General features: G+C 42.6%; 1 protein-coding gene across 6 annotated transcripts in view; it reads left to right on the top strand.

Annotated features, from left to right (window-relative positions):
• TTC13 (tetratricopeptide repeat domain 13) overlaps positions 1-19095 on the top strand; it is a 59260-nt gene that overhangs the window by 24225 nt on the left and 15940 nt on the right. For 2 of the 6 annotated variants that reach the window (XM_081124312.1, XM_081124311.1), the window contains exons 5-12: positions 3408-3473; positions 4882-4974; positions 7521-7637; positions 8602-8712; positions 14110-14192; positions 15575-15716; positions 15976-16150; positions 18053-18209. In XM_081124312.1, the coding sequence (XP_080980438.1) occupies positions 3408-3473; positions 4882-4974; positions 7521-7637; positions 8602-8712; positions 14110-14192; positions 15575-15716; positions 15976-16150; positions 18053-18209 (944 nt within the window). The remainder of the gene's footprint in view (positions 1-3407; positions 3474-4881; positions 4975-7520; positions 7638-8601; positions 8713-14109; positions 14193-15574; positions 15717-15975; positions 16151-18052; positions 18210-19095) is intronic. The other 4 variants (XM_081124314.1, XM_081124313.1, XM_081124316.1 and 1 more) reach the window with 2 other exon arrangements.

Here is a 19095-nt window from a genome sequence, read left to right as displayed (position 1 = left end):
CTGAACCCGGGATCTGGCTTTTTCCTTCCATCAGTGTCCCCCATTGTTGGAGGCATGTATGAGAAGACGCCAGGTGGAGCTGATTTCGATCTGGTAGCCTTTAGTGTTCATTAAGATTGTCTTAGCCGCATCATGTATGGCCAGTGTCTGTTGCTAATAATAACTGCCAGGTATTAAGACTTCTCATTTCCCAAGTGCTACAAACCCAAACCTGGAAAGTCAAGCCCTTGAGGATGTGGTGTTCCAGTGGGGTGGCAAACATGTGAATGGAAAATAATGACGTAATAAGAGAATTACTTGAATGAGATTATATCCGTCTGGATGTCTGAAATGCATCTTCAACTCAAAGTTTCCAGACCGACCACATGCTCTTTCCTGATCCCTCCACATACCCCCATCCACACTGAGAAAGAATCCCTGGTCATATTCCAGTGTTGCCCACTCAGTGGATGGCCCCCCTCCATTGGGTTACATGAGTCCACATACTACACACACCAGCTTTACTTACATACCTCCTAAGTATCTCCTGTGTCCCTCTGCTTCTCCCAGCTCTGCTCAAACCGTGGCGTATAGTAGGAACCAAGGAGAAGGAGCACATTCGTTTTCCAGGGGAGACTGGGAAGTGTCAGAAGAGAGGGAGTGTTTGAGCTCTCACTGAGGGATAGAAGGGCTTTTGTGGGCACAGGGGCTGTGGGTGGGCATTTCAGGCAGGCGGGGTGGCACTTGCAGATGCACTGAGCTGGGGGAGCATGTAGAGTCCGGGGATCTCTCCATAGTGCTGACTTTTGGAGCGCGAGTGGTGAGTTGGGGAGTGGAAGGAGATGAAGCTGAGCAGGAAAGCAGGAAAGTGATCCATGTTTTCTGCAAACGCATTTAGGTGTTACTTTTTTGTTTTTCAAGTTGCCAGTTGCCACCCGTTAGGGCTTGAAATTAATTGGCACGCCAGGACTAGCACTTTTAAAAAATGAAATATATTAAACTAGAAAATATCCGATTATACTGTGTATGGAAGGCTGGGTATGACTTAATGAAACTTGTTTCTGATACGTATGTGTGTGTATGTATGTATGTTATATACATAGGTACTAGGTTGCGACTATGGATTAGAGTAAAAATGTGAATGTTGCTGTTGTAGGTGTTGGGAGCCAGTGAACAATTTCAGCCAGGGGAGTGACATGGTAAGGCTTTGGTGTTACTAGGTAACTCGTGGTGCGGGTCTGGAGGGGCAGAAGTAGGGGCCAAGGGGAGGAGGGCTCAGTAGGGCAGTCAGTGGCGATGGGTCGGAAGGAGGCGAAACTTCCAGGATTTCATGAGTGGTGGGCAGCGGGGTGGGGAGGTGAGGATGACTTCCAGAGTGGCTGGCCCTGGCCACGGGACGTATGGAGATGACAGTCCTGCCACCTTCTTGGATAGTATCATTTTGAGACATTACCTATCTGATTGGGTTTTCTCTCGGTGGATAATGTGATCGCAGGGGACAAGCTCTGTGGCCTCACTGCCCCCCTCCCCCCCCCCAGCCTGGCGTGGTGCTGCTCTCTGAGGGTTTTACCCTCTGGCAGGGATTACTGGCGTGGGAAACCTGAAGGCAGCCTGACCTCAGTGCCTCCGTGGTACCTCTTCCCCGCTGTCCCTCCCCTGCCAAACTACCTGCTCTACCTTATGCCAGGAGGATATTTAAGTGTTTAAAGTGTTACCTCTGGGTGGCAAGTAATAAGGGGCCTCACCTTTCCTTTTTCTGCTTTTCTTTATTTTCTAAATTTTCTGTAACTTATACTAAACTTTCTGTATACTATGTAAATAAATTTTTTTTACTTATAATACAGTTTTCTGTTATTTCCTATAATACATAGTACTTAACATTTTTTTCTGTTTATAAATGTATATGCATTTGTTTTTAATTAAAAGGAAAACAGCAGTGTTTTGAGTAGAATGAGAACATATCTAGTAACCCCACCCCGTAGAGAAAATTACTGTCAACATGTGGAGAGGTATCTTCAGGGTCTGTGCTGACTCACACAGCCATGTATCAGCATAACTTACAAGGAGTACCTGCCGTTCATCTGTAGTTCTGTATAACTTGTATTTTTTTCCATTCAGCAAATAGCATGGACAGCCTTTCATGCCAGTTACATGTAAGTGATAAATCACAAATGCAGAACTATATGGGAGACGGGCAGGTGACTTAAATGAGCGAAGTGTATTGATGTGATGTGGAGGCGGTGGGTGGACTTGTGGTAAACTGACGAATCCACACCCCTCGTATAGAGGCAGCCAGTCCTTTGCTCTAGTTATTTTTTTGTCACATAGGCTATCTTGGTTGAATCTTTAAATTTCCCAAGAGAAGCTAGAAATCTGTCATTGTTTCCCTGAAGTTTCCCAGTTTTTCCATACAGTGTGCGGCCTGTCTCCTGGCCAGGTAGAGCCAGCGACACACCGGTTTGCTTGATGTAGATGGTCCTCATTTTGTTTAAAGCAGCCTTTTTTTTTTTTTTCTTTCAATGCATGGCATCTTCTTATTTTTTCCTTTTTATCATCATTGAAATCGATGTGTCTTGTTCTGCAGCACTGTAGGCACCCTCTCTCAGACCTGAACGGAGCAATAGAGCAGCCTGTAAAGTGCCTCGTCTAAATTCTGCTCCATTCTTCAGCAGTGGCGAGTCTCACCCAGGATCATACAGCCACAGGCCGTTCACTCTTCTTTCTTAAATACATAGGGGCGGATTCGGAGATGAGGTCAAGACTGCAGAGGCTCCATGTACTCAGGAGCCTCTCACTCAGCATGCGGGGCAGTTCACACCACTGACTGTGTGTAGGGGCTCCATGGCCGGGCCAGCAGACGCTGTGTCCTTGGGCCTGCGAGGTGTTTCGTTCAGTCCATCTGAGAGCAGGTTACGGAAAGAGTCCAACCATTAGTATGAAGGGCCATGTGCATCCCCAGTCGACTGGAGCCGTCTCACATCTTGTTCCTCCCTGTGCTGGCACTGAGGGGCCTTTCCTTTCTAGATTATTGTATGATTATAGGGAAGGAGACAAACTGGGAAGGGGCATTACCCAGTCATTTCATACCTGCTTATAAGACTTGCTTGTTGCTGCGGCCGATCATGGAGTTGTGGAGAGAATTACATTCTAGATAAGATGACTGTGAAGACACTGGCACAGAGCTCAGTATTGTCGGTTCTCTTTATTTTAGAATTTTTTTAATGCAAAACTCTTACTGCATGTCTCATTCACATGGGCTTTTAGGAACAGAGGTTCCTGGTTGGGGCCGGGTATTGCCGTGTGAGCGTGGTAGGTAGCGTAACGTAGAGCTCTCACTTGTGGCATTAACGTGCTTTAAGCAGAAACTGACTTTGTTTTGCTTTGTCTTGTCTATAGTTTTTGACGTGTTTCTGTTTTGGTCTGACTAGGAGGAGCCTGATCTGGTTAGTGCAATTTATGGCCGAGGGATAGCCTATGGAAAGAAGGGCCTACATGTGAGTATGGAATAGTTACGCTTGCCGTAGTGCCTACATGACCTGCCTTGGGCCAGGGTTTGGTAGAACCGCTTGTAGGTTGAGCTCTAATGGGATGCCATGGGCTGCTCCAGGTCACAGAGGAGAGAATGGCAGTGGAAGATTTACTCAGGATTAGATGGCCGGGAGGCGGTGAGCTGGGAATGTGTACCCAGGGCCTCTGAGGTCAATTTTGCCGTATTTTCTACTCCAAAGGACAGTCTTTGCCAGCCTAAACTTTACTTTGTGGTGAACTGGACATAGACCAAGCAAAGCAGGAGACTTTAGCTGAATTCCTAAGAAATACTCATTGGTAAACGCAGAGACTGGGCATCAATAGTGCAGTTGGACTCGGAACTGCATTTCCTTTCACTGTTTAAAGGTTGAATAAAAGAGCAAAAGCTTGTTTTTGTAAAATATATTGTTAGCACGTTATACTTTTCCCCAGAGAAGTTAGCTGTTATAATAAATACATTTTGCACAACAAAAGCATCTTGGTGTAAAAATGAAGCCTTTCCTGAGATTATAGTAAATAGTGAAATAGCCTGAGTCAGAGCTCCACATTTTCAGGTTAGAACATTACATGTAAACTTTTTAAATTGTCTTACTGTATATGAAAAATAGTCGAATGAAATTATGCTTTGAGAGAGAAACATCAGTTTTGTATCTTGGCCAGTTAAAAAAATTGTACCAATTGGGTGCTGGCCTATTGGAGAAATTTCATGTGATATTTGTATACTTCTGAGACACAGAGGACTGAGAATGAGCCAGATTTGGGAATGGCGGGTGTTAGGATGGTAGCAATGTTACGTTCAGAGCGTCAGTAAATGATTAAAGTTCCCCTGGTGGTGGTCAAAGATAAGCTTGCTGCTTCCTGATTTTTCATCTCTTTTAATTTTATATCTTGACATGAAATTTGGTTGTATCTTCAATGCATTTTTAATATAAAAGTAACATGCTAATATATTTTTAATGTAAAAGTAACTTGCAAATTTTAAAGAGAACTGAATTGCCACTGGCTTGGTCCCTTCTGTCCCCACAATGCTGCTCATCAGCTGTATCCTTTTGCCTGCTGGTATCCACATTCTCAGATTCCTTGAAATTCACTGATTTAGTGTTTAAATAGATTAAATTTAGAAAATATTCTACCATCTGTGGAACTTGAGATAGGTAGTCAGGCCCAGGGTGCTGTTGATGAGTGGGCAGGCTTGAGTGAGCTAAGTAATGCTATTATGACTTATTTAATTTGGCAGCTATGTTGTATAGAAGCTAAATTCGTATTTATTTCTAAATAAGTAGTTATATCATTACTAAGCTATTATTTCAGAAAATCTCTTCCTCCTGGTTTTGAGTAACAGTGTATCTCATACTAAGCTAATGCCTTTTCAAGGACATTAAGAATGCTGAACTTGCTCTGTTTGAACTGAGCCGAGTAATTGCCCTGGAACCAGATCGCCCAGAGGTATTTGAGCAGCGAGCAGAAGTGAGTGTGGTTTTCTTTTCCCTCTGCCCTTATTGGATTAGTTGAATCTCAGATTTTTCTCCTACTATTTTATTACTTTAAGTTTTAAAGCTCCCTAATGCCTATTGTATTTTCCTCCTTGGTACTTAATGCTTTTAAACATGGTTGAAGTTACTAGAAAACTATGGGCCGAGTGATACTCCTGATATAACATATAATAGTAATATTTAGTACTAAATTATGCATTTATGACAAGTGCTGCTATCACTGTTCATTGAAAAGTATCTTACACATGATATTTATTGTATGTATGACATACTTTAGCAATACTTAATTTGACAGTGTGGTCAAGATGAAATGTATAACCTTTAGAAGCGTGTATGTCAATGTGTGAGTGCATGCATGTGCGCATGTATGTATGCACGTGCTTATCTGTAATTCTTATGAGCTACACTTATCTACTTGGAGACATAGATCAGGTAAGGGTGACTATGACCAGACCCTGAAGGAACACTTGAGGTGGAGACAGAAGTAACAAATCTCTGGGTGAGGTTGCAAGGGGGAGGGATGTGTGCTGCAGGCTTCCCTGAGGCCTCACCGAGGAGGTGATTCGAGACAGATCAGATCCCACATCTTGGGGAACAAGGTGGAGGAGGGGGTTCAGATTAGAGAAGCAAATGTGTGCAATGACACTCACTTCTAACATTTTTAAATGAAATGTATTCATTTTACTGTTTTCATAAAATAGTAACTATCCAGATTTCATGCTGTATTTATTTTCCTGCACACTTAGCCATGTTAAATGCTTTCGAGTTCATGTTAATGTGTTTAACCAGAACAAAACTTAGCTTTGAGTCATCTGATCAGATGGGATTTCATAGGGGGAGAGAAAACTTAGCAAGGAAACACTAAGTATTTTAGTAATTAAAAATGCTTTGTGATGTTTTTGTTCTCAAAATTATAGTGCTTTAAATTATAGTTCCATATTTTAAAGAGAATTTTGTGTTTTATTGGGAATTTGGCATTCTGAATAAAATTCTTTCTCAATGTTATTATGATTCATTATTTCTGGTCTCTGTTGGATGGTAACCCTGAGGTTCATTTCTGCCCTGGAGCCCTGTTTGTGTTCAGGGCAAGCGTTTGTTGGTGAATTTGTGATCATCTGCCTCAGGGAGGGGAGCCAGTGCTTTTTCCCTCATCACTCTGATATTGTGTTAAAACGTTATGAATAAAGCATGAATTTAATTTCTAAGTTTACTTGGGGGAAAAAAAGACATTTAAAAGATCTGAAAATTTTGTATATCTAATAAAAAGCTAATGTATATCCAAAAATGATATTGGTAATTTAAAAAGTAATTTTCAATTATCTTAAAAATACATAGTACTGTCCCACTTTGCCAGTGTTATTGGGCAATAATGTCACTACGTAGTGATTTTTCCAGCTAAATTATAGCATACCATTTATATATATCAAGTTATTTCATAAGAAATTTTTACTTTCTGAACTAGTCTATATTTAATAAGCATATTAAGCATTTTTAGTTACTTGGGCCATTCTGCCTGTTGATTACGGTGCTGGGCTGTGATAATTCAGTTATATATCCAGGGTTGGTAAACTAGCTACACTAGGTAGGGGTTTTTCCTTCCAAAATAGAGCCCAGACCACTATGCTTTTTGAATTCCGGGCGTACACTGTTTCTTTCCTCTTCCTGAGCTGTCGTTCTCGCCGCTGGTGATGTGCCTGCCTGAGTCCTCTCTCTCTTGCTGGTTTGACGTTTCTGCAGACTAGGATACCAGTTAGTAAAACTTGATGGAAGTTACCTATGTTATAAGGAGAAAACCAACCCTAATTTAAGAACACTTGCTGGGAAAATGCTGGGGCTGATGCTTAAATACTGACGCCTTCTCTGGATTTTCTTATGCCTTTTCGGTGTACTTTTACTTTCTGAACAATCTCTGTATTCCCGTGTTGCCTGAACACACTCATGGCTGGATTGGAAGGGCTTTCTGCATAGCTCTGCAGGTGTTTCTTCCCCTACTTTGCAGATCATGATTGATGAGGCAAGAATGAACACAACAGGGCGGACAAAACACCCGAAATCTTAGGAGGTGTCATTTAGCACCTACTACCTCAGGGGACATAGCCAAAGACCATGGAGGGCTCTCTCTGTGTCCAGCAGTTTCTGTTTTAATGGTTCCAGGTTTTCTTTCAGATTGATTTTGACATGCCAAATTTTGATCTGAAAGAGAAATGATAGGTTGGGGGAAAAAAGGTCACATTTCAAGAAAAGCAGCATCTGTGATAACTCAGAATGTGGAACAATCACAGGACAGTTGCTGCCATCATAGCTCATTAGCCCTCCCCCTTGTAGGAATAGAGAAGCCGCCTCTCAGCTTGTTGACCTTGAGCCTCACTGCTTAGTACCCGGGGTCGAGGATTCAGTCTGTGGACAGACTAATACTGAGAGTGGAGCGTGCTGAAGTGTAACTGAGAAATTAAAAACATTGGCAGTTTTAGGGTTGATCGTTGGGAGTTTTCTTTCCTAATTACACTTTTGGGTTTATAGATTCTATCCCCTCTGGGACGAATTACTGAAGCAGTGAGTGATCTCACTAAAGCTATTCAGCTTCAGCCCTCTGCACGGCTGTACAGACATCGGGGGACCCTGCACTTCATTTCAGAGGCAAGTACTTTTTGCTTTGAAACACCTCCTTTTGTGACGTTAAAGAGTTCTCTTTCCTTCTGCCTTAGAAAGCTGCTGTAGGTTTGGGCTTGGGCTGTTGAGTAATGTGTTCGTGATGCAAGACAGCTAGTGATAGGAGCATTTTCTTTAGCTGAAATTGAACCCATAGAGGAACATTAAGTACCAAGAACACATTTTCTTTCTCAGACGGTCAGCAGTAATTAGTTCTGGACTAGGGGGACAAAAGAAAGAGAAACAGAAGAGAAGTTTGGTTCATAGATTATGCTTCAAACTTTCTTGCAGATGTCAGCGTAGGGGAAGCAAGTGTGCCTGCTATCGATGTGACCGTTAAACTCAGAGACACAATTTGAGTTCCTTTGGGTATCATAGCCCGAGAACCATGACCTGAGCTAATACGGCTTCCCCAACCATAGCTCCCTTCTGTTGGTGACCCAGATCTAGCAAGGTTTTCTTTTATCATCGCAGTGGTGTTTATGATGGCCACAGTCATCTTCTTGGGTTTACGTCATTTTTTATAATAATTTTTTAGTGCAAAATATATATATATTTTTAAATCTCATCGTAACACTTTTGAAGGTTGATCTATAACATAATTATTTTAGAAGCATTCAATATAATAAAATATTAGTGCCAGAAAATAATTATTAAAATTTCTCTAACAGGTTTTGACTTTAATATTATTTAAAATAACATTATTTTTATAGTCGAAACAGTATGCTTAAGTTAAACCTTTGAGTTTTCCCGATCATTTTCCTAAGAAAATCAGTGATTTAAACAAACAGTATAAGAATTCAGCTTAATAATCCTTGTGGTCATGAAAAGTGTCCTTTAAAGCTAAAAGGGGCACAGAATAAATTGGGATTTTTTTTCTGTCCCAGTCCAAAGTAGGAAATGTTCAAATCTCTAATGAATGCCACTTTGTTTTCCACTCTCCTTTCTGTAGGACTATGCCACAGCCCACGAAGACTTTCAGCAGTCCTTAGAACTGAACAAAAACCAGCCTATAGCCATGCTATACAAAGGGTTAACTTTCTTTCACAGAGGACTTTTGAAGGTGAACGTTGTGCGTTATGTGTACAGTCTAATGATTCTGCTTTCGCTTTGCGGTGGGAGGAATTCAGTGGAATTCAGTCGGGTGTGTTTTCAGGTGATGTCTCTCAAGTACATCCGGTTGGTTTATTTCGGAAGGTAGTTGGAATGAACATATTTATTGAGCTTTTTCTATTTGGTAGGTATTTGGAGGAGTGTGCAGAGGGGAGAGGAAGAAAGGTTAGTAAGAGGGAGAAATGCTTTTACACTGTAAGGGGTACAGTTTACAAAATGTTTCCCACGTATAAATACACGAATGGAAGTAATATAAACAAAGTGCTTTAGAAACAGATAAGAAAGATTCGTTAAACTACAGAGTTAGAGAAAGCTCCAGAGAACAAGCGGACTTTGTCCTGGGCCTTGAAGGCGGAGTGGGGGTAGGTGGGGGAAGAAGGCACATCAGGCAGAGAGGAAAGCACGAGGATGGCAGCCTGGAAACACAGCCCACCCATGGAGTAGCAGCAAGTCAGTGTGTGTGAGGGCGCTGGGGCTGGGAAGCTGGTTGAGGGGAGGGCCTACAAAGTCTAGAGGCCTCTGCCAAGCATTTTGACTTCTAGTTGCAGGCCCAGAGAAGCTGTACAACCTAGATATGGGGGGAAGTATATAGTTAAGACCAAATCTGTCATTTAGAAAGTGGATTTTGACACAGTAGTGGCCAAGGAGTTTCAGGCAGAGGGACTGACGAGGAGATGTTGCTGGCGGTCCAGGCTGGGGGTAGGGAGACTTAATTGGGCTCCTCCAGGAGCAGGTTGGGGCATCTCTGTGATTCATGGATCACACTGCTGTCCCCTGAAGAGTGCTCTTGGGAGGAGGAGTTGAGGGAAACAGGAAGGGCGTTACCTTAGCTGACCCAGAGTGTGGGGTAGAAATGCCACCTCCAGCTGTCCCTTCTCCTTCCCTGAGCCACATTCTCAGCATGTGCTGAGAACCTGCTGTGCAGCAGGCTTCCCTGTGCCAGGAGCAGGCCAGAAACACAACTGGGGGCCAAGAACGGAGCTCTGGGCCTCTCACCTTGGCCCCCTCAGTGTCCAAGGCCCGGCATATAGTAGGCGCTCTAGTACAGGACACATCCAATCTGCCTAGTTGAAGACAGTAATCTGGACAGGTGAAAAACACTTCATTCTGACTAGGAGGTTGAGAGAGTCTTCACAGAGAAGGTTGGAAGCTGTGAGCAGTTTCAGTAGTGTGTGGCAGGGAGGAGAACTCTGCAGAAAGAACATGGTTTTGTTATTGGAGAGAGTGCTGAGTCTCTCTCACACACACACAGGGTGGGGAGAGGGTTTACCTTTAAGAAGGCCACATGTTATGAACCCTCAGTGTTATAGACAGTGCCTGTCACATAGTAGGTGCTCAATAAGTATTAATAGAATCAGTGAATTTCAAGGGCAGAGCATTGGATTTGGAGTTGGAGGCCTTGGTTGGAGCTCTCACTTTGAATCATTGTAACTGCACTGCTGGACAAGTTACTTAAACTCTTCCAGCCTTTCCTTCCACATCTGTCAAGTAGAGATGCTTCTACTCTCTGCCTCTTAAAGCATTTGTGAGAATTAAATAAAACAGTGTGTGGGAAGTTCTTTATGAGCTGTAAACATGAATCAGGTATTAATTATAGTGGATACTTTACATGTGAAAATTTAATCTACGTTTCATAGACTAAAAATAAAATAACTCCCATTCACTAAAAGCCAAACCAAAAACGACTCTTGCAAATTTTATTTCATGCCCCTCAGACCCTTTTTGCAAGTACGTGGAGGGTAGTCCTAGCAAGGACTTTCTTCCCTCAGGATTCAGACTGGCAGCCGTAGGCTCTGAGAGCAGCTCTTTAACATGTGCTTTGAGCAGCTGCCGGATGGACTCTTCCAGTTATTTCGTATCTGCCCTCTGTGCCTCTCACCTCTCAGTCACCGTAGATAAAAACTTCAAAAGCACCACACTATATTCAAAGTCTATCCCTTGAATAGCTCATGGAGGAGAAAAAGATTTGAATATAAAAATACCAACTGTTAGTATTAAGAAATTAAAAATATTTTTTAAAGTAAACAAACTTTTACCTGTAAAGCCAGGTTTAGGCAGGTGGACAGGCTCTGTGTTATTTCAAAGTGAGGGTTTTTCAGAAAAGAACTGTGACAGAGACACTTAATTACGAAGTGGCCCAGGACTAAGATTCAGTTTCCTTTATTCTAAATTTGTGTGATGGGAACCTAGAAGCAGTGCGCTCGTTCTCTGAGCATTAGAAGCCCCTCGGGAGCCCAGCCTCACCAAGTGAGTTGGTCCTTCCCCCGTTTCCTGTGCTCACGACCACAGCATCGCCGGGTGTAATAGACGGGAACTTTCTCTCCGCATTTTTATGATCTGCGGCCCAAGGAGGTCAGAGTGTTTACATGTTGTCTCCTTCATCCCAGTGGCATCCCCCTGAAGTATAGCAGGAGCAGAGGGTGTCCCAGTTACACAGATTGGAAACTGAGTCAGTGGTGAAATGCCTTCGTTAAATTAATGAACTTAGTTTAGTTTGGATATCTCTTGTGAACTGTGGAGACAGAGTGTTAAATGGACCCATGAGTGAGCTATCTTTATATCCCAAAGGGCTCTCTCCAGGTCAACAGCAGTATAGAAATTAAGTGGGTGATTCCGTATTGACTCTATAATATAATACATTAGCAATATATTGGGCAATATCACATGACAGATTTCACAGCTGTCCAATTCAGTAGATGTATCAGACGTTTTGGATTTTCCTAGGGAAAAATCAGCAAACATTTTTCTGTTAAATTCTCTTTTATCTGTGTTTCAAGGATATTTAAAAAATTGTGTATTCTGAGCACGTATTTTTATCTGCCTTTCCGCTGAGAGTTCCCCGGGGTTCTTCTCTCAGTCGCAGAGTGCTGGCTGCCCTCCAGCTGGTGAGGGAGGCGGCCACAGAGGTGCTGGTTGCTTTCGCTACACTAACGAATTCAGAGCAAGTTCACGTGCTTAGAGATTGATTCATTCAAACGTAGTTTCTTTGTTCCCAATGGCTTAAAATCTTGATTCTGCTATGTCCCCTCTTTGGCAGAATGAGGTAGAGAGCTGTGCAGTGATTAGACAGGAACCCCGAAACCAAAGCCTCTTAAAAGCTGAAGAGAAATCAGACTTTGAAGAACTGTGGCGTCCGAGCATGCTGTAAGTGCAGTGGGCAGCAGATGTCCCTGGGCATCTCCCCCAGACGTCCACAAACACTCCAGCCTTAATGCCCCAGCCGGACTCGAGCCCTCACCCTCCTGCCACTGTCCTTCCTCCTGTCCTCCCGCGGGTTAACGCTCTCCCCCCCAGGCTCTTCAGCTGAAAGGCTCCCTACCCTCCCTTCTCCCCATCCCCAGACCCAAACAGCCACCCACTTCTGTCTTAGTTTCCTTTTACAGATGTCTCCCAAATTCGACCCTTCTTTTCTCTCCTGAGACACTGTCTCAATTTGAGCCACCTCCTACTTGGGCTCCGTGCTCTCCCTGTCCAGTCTGTCTGCTCTGTCGTTGCATAGCGGTGATCCTGTCTAGAGAGTCCGTTCTGTGAGGTCACACACCTGCCCGCAGCCCCCAGTCCTCATTGCTTGCTGGGACCCGCCAGACTGCAAGCATGACCCCAGCTGACCACACTGGCCCAGCCCCCGTCTCTTCTGTCTCCACCACTCCCACCCGTGCAGCCTGCACTCCTGCTGACCACCCCCTGTTCTGAGCACCCTGTGCCCCTGCGCATCCCCTTCCCCATCCATGAGGCTCTGTCTTTACCAAGTTCTTCTCTTTCTCCGAGACTCGACTCAGCTATCACTTCCTCTGTGAGGCCTATTCTGTACTCAGGGTCAGTTAGCTGTGTCTTTCTCTTTATTCCCAGAGACTTTGACTCGTATCTCTATTGTAGTTCTTAGATTGTATTCTAATAACCTGGGTAGATGTTAGCTTTCTGACTCGACTGTGAGTTCTTGGAGGACAGAGATAACAACCTGCTCATCTTTGTCTCCCCTGTGCCTCACACTGCCCGGCACATAGTAGGCACTCAATACATGTTTGTTGAATTAAAAATATAGTTGTAAAAAATGTTTAAATCAAGACTATGCCACAACAGGAAGCCTCATTTACAGGGACTTTAACATTTCTTAAATATTAAAATTTACCTATTCTCGTCTTTCTACTAAATAGTGTTCAGTTGGATTCCTTAAAGATCAGGTCGTTGTCAAATTGTTGCCTTTGAAGAATTTTAAAAAGCCAGCCTCTCTTGCCCTGCTGCCCCCCTCGGAGAAATTCAAGAAGCGGGGAATGAATAACTTTTTGAAAATAAGTAGGATTCTACTGCTTTTGCAAAATGATCTTGTGTGCCTACCAAATCATTAAATATTTATTGACTGCCTACCATGTGCAAGGCATGTGACATCTTTAGTAGTTTTCTGCTATGAACTGATTATCACAGAAGTTGTAAAAGTCTCATTAAAGCTGTTAGAAAGTATGATACTTTGTGTCCATTAACTTAAGATACATCTTTTCCTTGGAAATGTGTGAAATGTCTTCATAATCTTTTATTACAGTAAATAATCAAATCATAATGAAAAATACATTCAGTTCTGGTTTAAGCCTAGGGTGTTTGCTCTGAAACAGAATGGCACCTTTTGTAACAGTTCTCACAGGGAGAGTCCCACAGCAGCCAATCACGGTTTCCTAAGGCTCCTCCCTGCAGCTTGTTCCTGCGGGGCCTTTACTCCCTTAGCCCCAGTGGCCGCCACTCCCTTAGCCAAAGGCCAGCCACTGTGCTGGCAGGAGCAGCAGCTAGGCCCCACATGCCTAACTTTAAGGTTTCTGTTTTGTTTTGTTTCACTGTTTCTTTTTCCTTATAGATGATGGGAATCCTGCAGATGGCCCCTCTAGGAGCCCTTTTGCTTGTCCCATAAACAGTTTCACCTTGGGCTTGTTTTTTCTTTCTTCCATTGGTTCAGTTTTATTGCTGCTAGTTTTGATCATTTTGAGTGATTTCACACAGTTACTAGGCTTTTGTTGTTCCATGGGCTTTTGTTCATTAAGGAAATGATATTAATAAGAAGTTGATATTATCAGAGTGAAGGTCCTAATGAAAAAAGACATGAGAAGCTGTTTTCCCATTTTGAAAGGGAGAGACTTAAGGCTCTGCTATTGTTCATAGGAATGCATTTGCTTACTACTGAAATGGAATCCTCCAGATTCATAGTTTATTTACTTTCTACCTCTCTCTTTTTTTTAAGTCCTTCTATTAAAAAAAAAATCACTGAAAGACCATGTATAATATAGAAGTGCTTTAATGATTTAAGCGAAACTCAATTTTAACAGTTATGCAAATGAAATAATTTTCTATATACTTTTTACAGGAAGCTATTGAATCCTTCAAAGAAGCTCTGAAGCAGAAAGTTGATTTTATCGATGCGTATAAAAGTCTGGGGCAGGCCTATAGGTAAGTAGAGTAACAAGACCTGGGTAGGAGGGAGGGTGTAGAGTGGGAAAGCAAGAGCGCCTCATATAATAGTCACATCTAAGTGAAGTTGCGTATCTTAACCAAAAAATCGCATAGGCGTTTACATACTTGTTGAGATCTCTGGAATATAGAAGGAACCATGTATCAGATGCATGTTATCCAGCTCTTAAAACAACTTCAGTTTGTATGTATATATTGGTCTAGAAAATGAAAGTCTTTCCCCAGTTATTGTTTTGAATAGTGGCCCTATAAGCTGTTGCGTTTTAGATGCTGCTGTTCTTTAGGCCATAACTAAGGTTAATGCCCACATCGCTGTGATCTGTGTGAGGGTTCCTGGAATAGAGGGATGAAAATGCTGCAATTCTGATGCATCTCTGTGGGGAATGGGAAGCTGTGCCTGAACCCTGGCTTCCTGGCTCCAGGCATGGCCTTGGGAAGCAGAGCCATTCTGACTTAGTAAAAGGTACTCTACAAGTTAGAAAAGAAAGACAGTAACAGAAATCCCCTTCAAAACTCTGTTGGTACGTTTTCAGGAAAGATTAAATTCAAGAGCTTATGTATCTGACGCGATGGCCGGAGAAGTTCTTATCCTGACTTTAAGAAAGTATATTTGGACTCATTTGGGACTTAAGGGGTGAAGTTATCCTTCCTGTGCCATGGAGTTGTTGGAAATATCAATTAAAATAGACTGAAAGCACCTAGTAAACAGTGAAGTACTGTGTAAATGTAGGCTGTTACATTTTTAAAATATTCATTATTTATAGAAAATGGACATATGGGATATTTTGAAGATACTTTATTATTTGTAAACATTCTAATATATAAAAGAAGTTGGTCAGTATTAACCATTTCCATTCTGAAATTACAGATCTAAACTACTTTTATCAGAATTTTAAATTATATAGCAATATACTAGACTTTAAGTAACTTTAGAGACAGAAAAATGTATAATTGTAAGCCTGTGAATTTGATTCATAATGCTAACCTCTGTATGATTATAACCTACATACTGTTTTTTCTGAAGGAGAAACGTATGTTTCTATCCAAATACTAAAGTTTATACAGTTTTTTCGGGGTTGGAGCTCATCATAAATTAGGGAAAGGGGTTTGAGTAAGCTACAGATTAATTCCCCAAAGAATTTCAAGAGTTCTGTGGTTATCCTGTAACCTGGTGACATTTGAGAAAAAGTGAATGAGATGGGATGTGTCGAAGGCCACGTGGCTGTGAATGGGAAAACTGAAAAGGGGACAGCCATGCCGAGGCCTGTTAATCGCAGATTGGACCTTCGTTCTGGAGATAACTTATTGAGGTGTTTACTAAAGTTTCTATGCTGTGTTCAAAACCATTGTTAAATCCCTAGAGAACTGGGCAATTTTGAAGCGGCCACCGAGAGCTTTCAGAAGGCCCTGCTGCTCAACCAGAACCACGTGCAGACGCTCCAGCTCCGGGGCGCGATGCTCTACCACCACGGCAGCTTACAGGAAGCCCTGAGGAACTTCAAGGTGAGCCCAGTGAGCCCTCACTGCGGTGGATTTTCTCAAACAAAGTCAGCGGAATGAGTGGGCGGGGTGGGAGAGTAGTGTTTCTACCTCAGCAAAAGGAAAGAAGCACCGCTGCCGTGCCCTGTAGGCCAGTTCAGAGCATGTGTTTGGTCAGGTTTCACCTGGAGGGAGAACTCTCCTCACTCCAGGCTAAGGAGGAAAGCACCTGATCGCTCTCTTCAAGGCCCTGACACTAACGGATTCTCTCCCTCGGCCTCAGCGGTGCCTGCAGCTGGAGCCGTATAACGAGGCGTGCCAGTACATGAAGGGACTCAGCCACGTGGCAATGGGACAGTTTTACGAAGGGTTAAAAGCACAAACTAAAGTGATGCTGAACGACCCTCTCCCAGGCCAGAAGGCCAGCCCCGAGTACCTTAAAGTGAAATATCTCCGAGGTAAGCCAGACAATTGCAGGACCGTTTACTTCCAATACACAAAGCTGTAGAAACCGGATTGCTTGTCTCTCTTACGCCCACGCGACAGCTGAGTGTCCGAGGTGTGAGGTAGCTTGTCCACAGCCTCCCCCCGGTTAGTGGTGGGATCTGGACTAGACAGAGTCCATGTCTTCTAGAGACCAGTTCAGGATTTTTCTTCCACTTCCTACATATTTTCTTTCTAAAGTTAAGAAAATTTTACTTAAGTCAGGAAAACGTAGCTTGAAGTAAATGTGACACTCATCTGGCTATTCGTGCCTTACGTCCTATCCAATGACAGGAAAGCAATCTTTCGTGAGGTTTTTACTGTTGGTGTAAAGGAGCATCTTTGGTCTGTCATTACTTTATGGAGAAATTAAACTGGGATGGGAGGAAAGCACGTCCGTGAGTTGTCCTGTTATTAGCCGTGGTCTTACCTTTCGTTGCCATTCATAGAGATGCTTTTGTTTTTCATATAAAGCCCAAATCTTTACTTCCATTTCTTCTCTTTCCTTTGTGACCATTAGCCATCTATACCAGTACTGTCCAACTGAAAAAAATTGCAAACTATGTATGTAATTTAAAATTTCTAGTAGCCACATTAAAAAAGTAAAAACAAACAGGTGGAATGAACTTTAACAGTACATTTTATTTGATTCAGTATATCCACAATATCAGTTCAACATATAATTAATATGAAAACACTGTTTGTTCGATATTTTACTTTTTTTATACTAAGTCTTCAAAATCTGTACTTATAATACATCTCAATTTGGGTACTAAATTTTCATTGGAAATATTTGATCTAAACTTAGATGTCATGGAATTTAAAGTTGAAAAAGTAGATTCATATATGCAAGTTGTGTGAAACATACTGAAGTTTTCTAATAACTGAATCAAATATGTTTTTAAGTTTAAATTAATTCAAATTAAATGAAAATCTTACATTTAGTCTCTCAGTCACCCAAGCCACATTTTAAGTCCTCAGTAGCCAGGTGGCTGTGGGCTGCCTGTTGGACAGCACAGCTCTGTACTAAATCACAGCTTCCTCTGTCTTCCTGGTTTAGGAGAACTTGGACTTGTAAGAGAACTAGAGACTGAAGGAGGAGCCCTGCATGTCCTGGGGTTGTTCCTACACTGCTTTGTAGAGAGAAGCAGCGGCCAGTCAGTCAGTTGATGAAATTGTATACGTAGGCAGTTATTCATCTGTTAGTTGACAGAGAACCAGACTCAGTTGACACTGAACTTGGATTTTCAGAATCGGGAATTGAAAAGTGAGATCTTTCTGTAGTTCTTGGAAAGGTGGTTAAAATTCAGCCAAAGTGGGCCCAGGTTGACTGGCTTGTATTTCATCCTGGTGACTCAAACCAGTTACTCCGATTATCATATAATAACAGTGACTTAATAAAATTTGGAGTCTCCATTTAGAATTCTTTTTTTTTTTTAACTTGTCTTTATTGTTGAAAGTATTACAGATGCCCCTTTATTTTCCCCCATTGACCCCTTCCACCCCACTCCCGCCCCCTCCCCAGGCCTTTACAGCACTATTGTCTGTCCAAGGGTTATGCATATATACAAAAAAGTTCTTTGGTTAATTTCTTCCACCCCCCCGCCCCCCCGCCCCCCTCCGAGATCCCTCAGTCTGTTCCATGCTTCAGTGTCTCTGGATCTGTTTTGTTCCTCAGTTTATTTTGTTCATTGGATTCGACATATAAGTGAGATCACGTGATACTTGTCTTTCTCTGACTGGCTTATTTTGCTTAGCATAGTACCCTCCATTTAGAATTATTGTAATTAAGTAACAGTTTGTTACAAAGTATTTGAATGGCAGCCAACTATAGAAATGCAGTATTGGGGTGTGCCGATCTCATTTCCTGTCTGCAGAGTACTCTCGGTACCTTCACGCGCACCTTGACACCCCTCTGACGGAGTATAACATCGATGTGGACCTGCCCGGGAGCTTCAAGGACCACTGGGCCAAAAACCTGCCTTTTCTCATAGAAGACTATGAAGAGCAGCCAGGGTTGCAGCCCCACATAAAGTAAGTCTTTAAATGAGTTTTTTCTTTTTCAAGACTCAACTATAAGTTCATCATGATATCTTTTCATCATGTGTTCATGCTTTTTATTTATTTTTAGATTTGACATATCTGCAAATATTCTTTTAGTTTATAAAGTATTATGAAACTCAACTTTGGACACCTTTCTTCTAGACTGATCTTCCCTGCTAATTTTAGGCAGTCTTCAAACTTCAGATGTGCTTGTACTTACTGGCAGTCTTTGATATGCATTGTTCTTTTTCCATGTTACTTTTAAAACAAATTACTTAACATACCGGAAGTCTGAAATTACACTACTGGCTAACTCCTGCTGCAGTGTGGCAAAGTGGAGGTGCTAAAGGGCTATCCCGTCACATAGCAGATCTAGAATAGATACTGATTCCTGGGAATCCGCAGTGTCTTAAAAATTAAGAAAAGTTGTAAAGATCAACTCCCTCACTCTCTACAAAGAAAGAAGGGGGGAATTCAACTAGAGTGGCGAGTGATCAGCACATTTAAAAGGAAGAAAGTATGAGTCCTGGGGGTGGGGGTAAGTTTATCCTACTGCAGTGCGCTGCCTGGAGGCGTAGGCGGGGCGGGGGGGGGGGGGGGGGATCTGCTGAACTTTAAAGGGCTATACTGATTCCATGTTGCAGACATTCCCAGGATCTCAACAGAAGCAAATGCAAATTCTTCCCAGGGAGAAGTCCGTGCCAGTGTGGGCCCCAAGTATTCCCCCAGAATAAGGCAGTTAGTGTGAGAATCGGCAGAAACCTACGTGGTCCTGGGTTTCTTGGTTAGTTTTCCTGTGGAGGAAGTGACTGCCCTTCAGGTGTAATTTGACGACCTGACGTCTGCTATAAAGGTCCTTATCACGTACGTACTGTTT

The sequence above is a fragment of the Miniopterus schreibersii genome (genome assembly GCF_964146895.1).
Source record: "Miniopterus schreibersii genome assembly, chromosome: 21".
Taxonomy (NCBI): Eukaryota; Metazoa; Chordata; class Mammalia; order Chiroptera; family Miniopteridae; genus Miniopterus; species Miniopterus schreibersii.
The sequence above is the reverse complement of the archived record's forward strand: the minus strand, read 5'-3'. Positions and strand labels throughout refer to the sequence as shown.